Genomic DNA, 1,469 nt, shown 5'->3' on the forward strand with positions numbered 1-1,469 from the left:
AAATTATGAAGAATATAAAGCATTAAATTTTATTATTTAATAATACTGTAATAAAAAGAAGGCGTCAAATTTCGACTTTTATTGCAGACATCACTTGAAGGTTTGTTTTTTTTCGAACGAGCAAGTGCCCCATCTCGCTCGTTTTTTCTTCGTGAAACTGTATCGCGATATCGTTTCTAACTTAAAGATCTAATCGGAAGACTAGATGTAAATACGTTAACTTTAACAGATTAAAGACACTCTTGAAATTGTGGAAAAATGTCAAAAAAACGATCACATCGCCATTCCATAATTAATTCGCGTGACCGAATCGATTTTTTGCATCACTGCAGTGCGTCTCGTTTTCTTTTCAGATCGCTGAATACAACAGCGGGAGGCCCATAAACATGCAATTATTCATTTTTTCGCTAATCCCGGCACTGGTGTTACTCGGTCAGGTGCGCGATTTGAAATACATGGTGCCGTTCTCGATGCTGGCGAACACCTTCATGATGACCGGCTTCGCGATCACGCTCTACTACATCTTCAGCAATAGCGACCTGCAATCGTTCAAGAACGACAAGCTGTTCGCCTCGGTGGAGCAGCTGCCCCGTTTCTTCGCGACTGTGATATTCGCCATCGAAGGTATCGGCGTTGTAAGTTCCAATTGTTACGATGACGATTAGTTAATATAAATATACGTATATAAATAGCTGATCGTCGCGGCTCTTCATTGGACCGGAAAAAGAATAGCATGGAATATGAGAAATAGTTTGACGTAGGAAAACAAAAAACTGTTGCATTTACAAGCAGATGAATTCGAAAAGTAATCGCGTCTCTTTCGCGCATTTTCCTCTTTCGAGCCCTACTCGAATCCGATACGATTGTGATTCGCAGGTGATGCCGGTGGCGAACAACATGAAGCAACCGCACCACTTCCTGGGGTGTCCTAGCGTACTCAACGTCACGATGACGATAGTCGTGAGCCTATACGCCATGATGGGGGTGTTTGGTTACCTCGCGTACGGCGAGGATTCAAAAGCCAGCATCACGTTGAATTTGCCAACAGAGCAAGTGTGAGTGCGGGAGCATCTCCCTTTTGCTAAATGCTACTTGCCGTTTTAACACATGCGTTGTAGACGTGATGAGAGTAATTAATGTAATGTTTTAGTCTGGCCCAAGTGGTGAAGGTCCTCATTGCCGCGGCCGTTCTCTTCACTTACGGCCTACAGCTCTTCGTGCCGCTCGATATTATATGGAATTCCATGAAGCACTTGTTTAGCCATAAGTACGCGGCCATTGGCGAGACGGTGATGAGGATATGCATCGTTATGCTAACAGGTATAAAGTGCTTTATATCATTCGGACGCGAAGTTAAGCGGCATCTACAATGAGACTTAAGACTTAAGATTTAAGAAAATTGACCAATCATAGACCGAGAGAAAAATACAGTTGGAATGGCCATAATTTAACTATAATTTATAGTGAAT

At 42.5% G+C, this 1,469-nt stretch overlaps 1 protein-coding gene across 1 annotated transcript; it reads left to right on the forward strand.

The window, feature by feature from the left end:
- Nucleotides 1–332: 332 nt before the first annotated feature.
- LOC105461035 (proton-coupled amino acid transporter 2-like) lies at nt 333–1,373 on the forward strand. The gene is made up of 3 exons (XM_011707528.1): nt 333–635; nt 877–1,055; nt 1,151–1,373. Exons 1-3 carry the CDS (start codon nt 387–389, stop codon nt 1,371–1,373), a joined length of 651 nt encoding a protein of 216 aa, XP_011705830.1. The 5' UTR covers nt 333–386.
- The last annotated feature ends 96 nt before the right edge of the window (nt 1,374–1,469 follow it).

Source organism: Wasmannia auropunctata, unplaced genomic scaffold, assembly GCF_000956235.1.
Source record: "Wasmannia auropunctata unplaced genomic scaffold, wasmannia.A_1.0 LD310539.1, whole genome shotgun sequence".
Lineage (NCBI taxonomy): Eukaryota > Metazoa > Arthropoda > Insecta > Hymenoptera > Formicidae > Wasmannia > Wasmannia auropunctata.

Bases quoted from the DNA above. Each gene is read 5' to 3' on its own strand.
- LOC105461035 (XM_011707528.1), top strand. From the start codon at position 387: ATGCAATTATTCATTTTTTCGCTAATCCCGGCACTGGTGTTACTCGGT. The intron at 636-876 runs GTAAGTTCCAAT...TGTGATTCGCAG, and splicing joins CCATCGAAGGTATCGGCGTT to GTGATGCCGGTGGCGAACAA. The intron at 1,056-1,150 runs GTGAGTGCGGGA...GTAATGTTTTAG, and splicing joins AATTTGCCAACAGAGCAAGT to TCTGGCCCAAGTGGTGAAGG.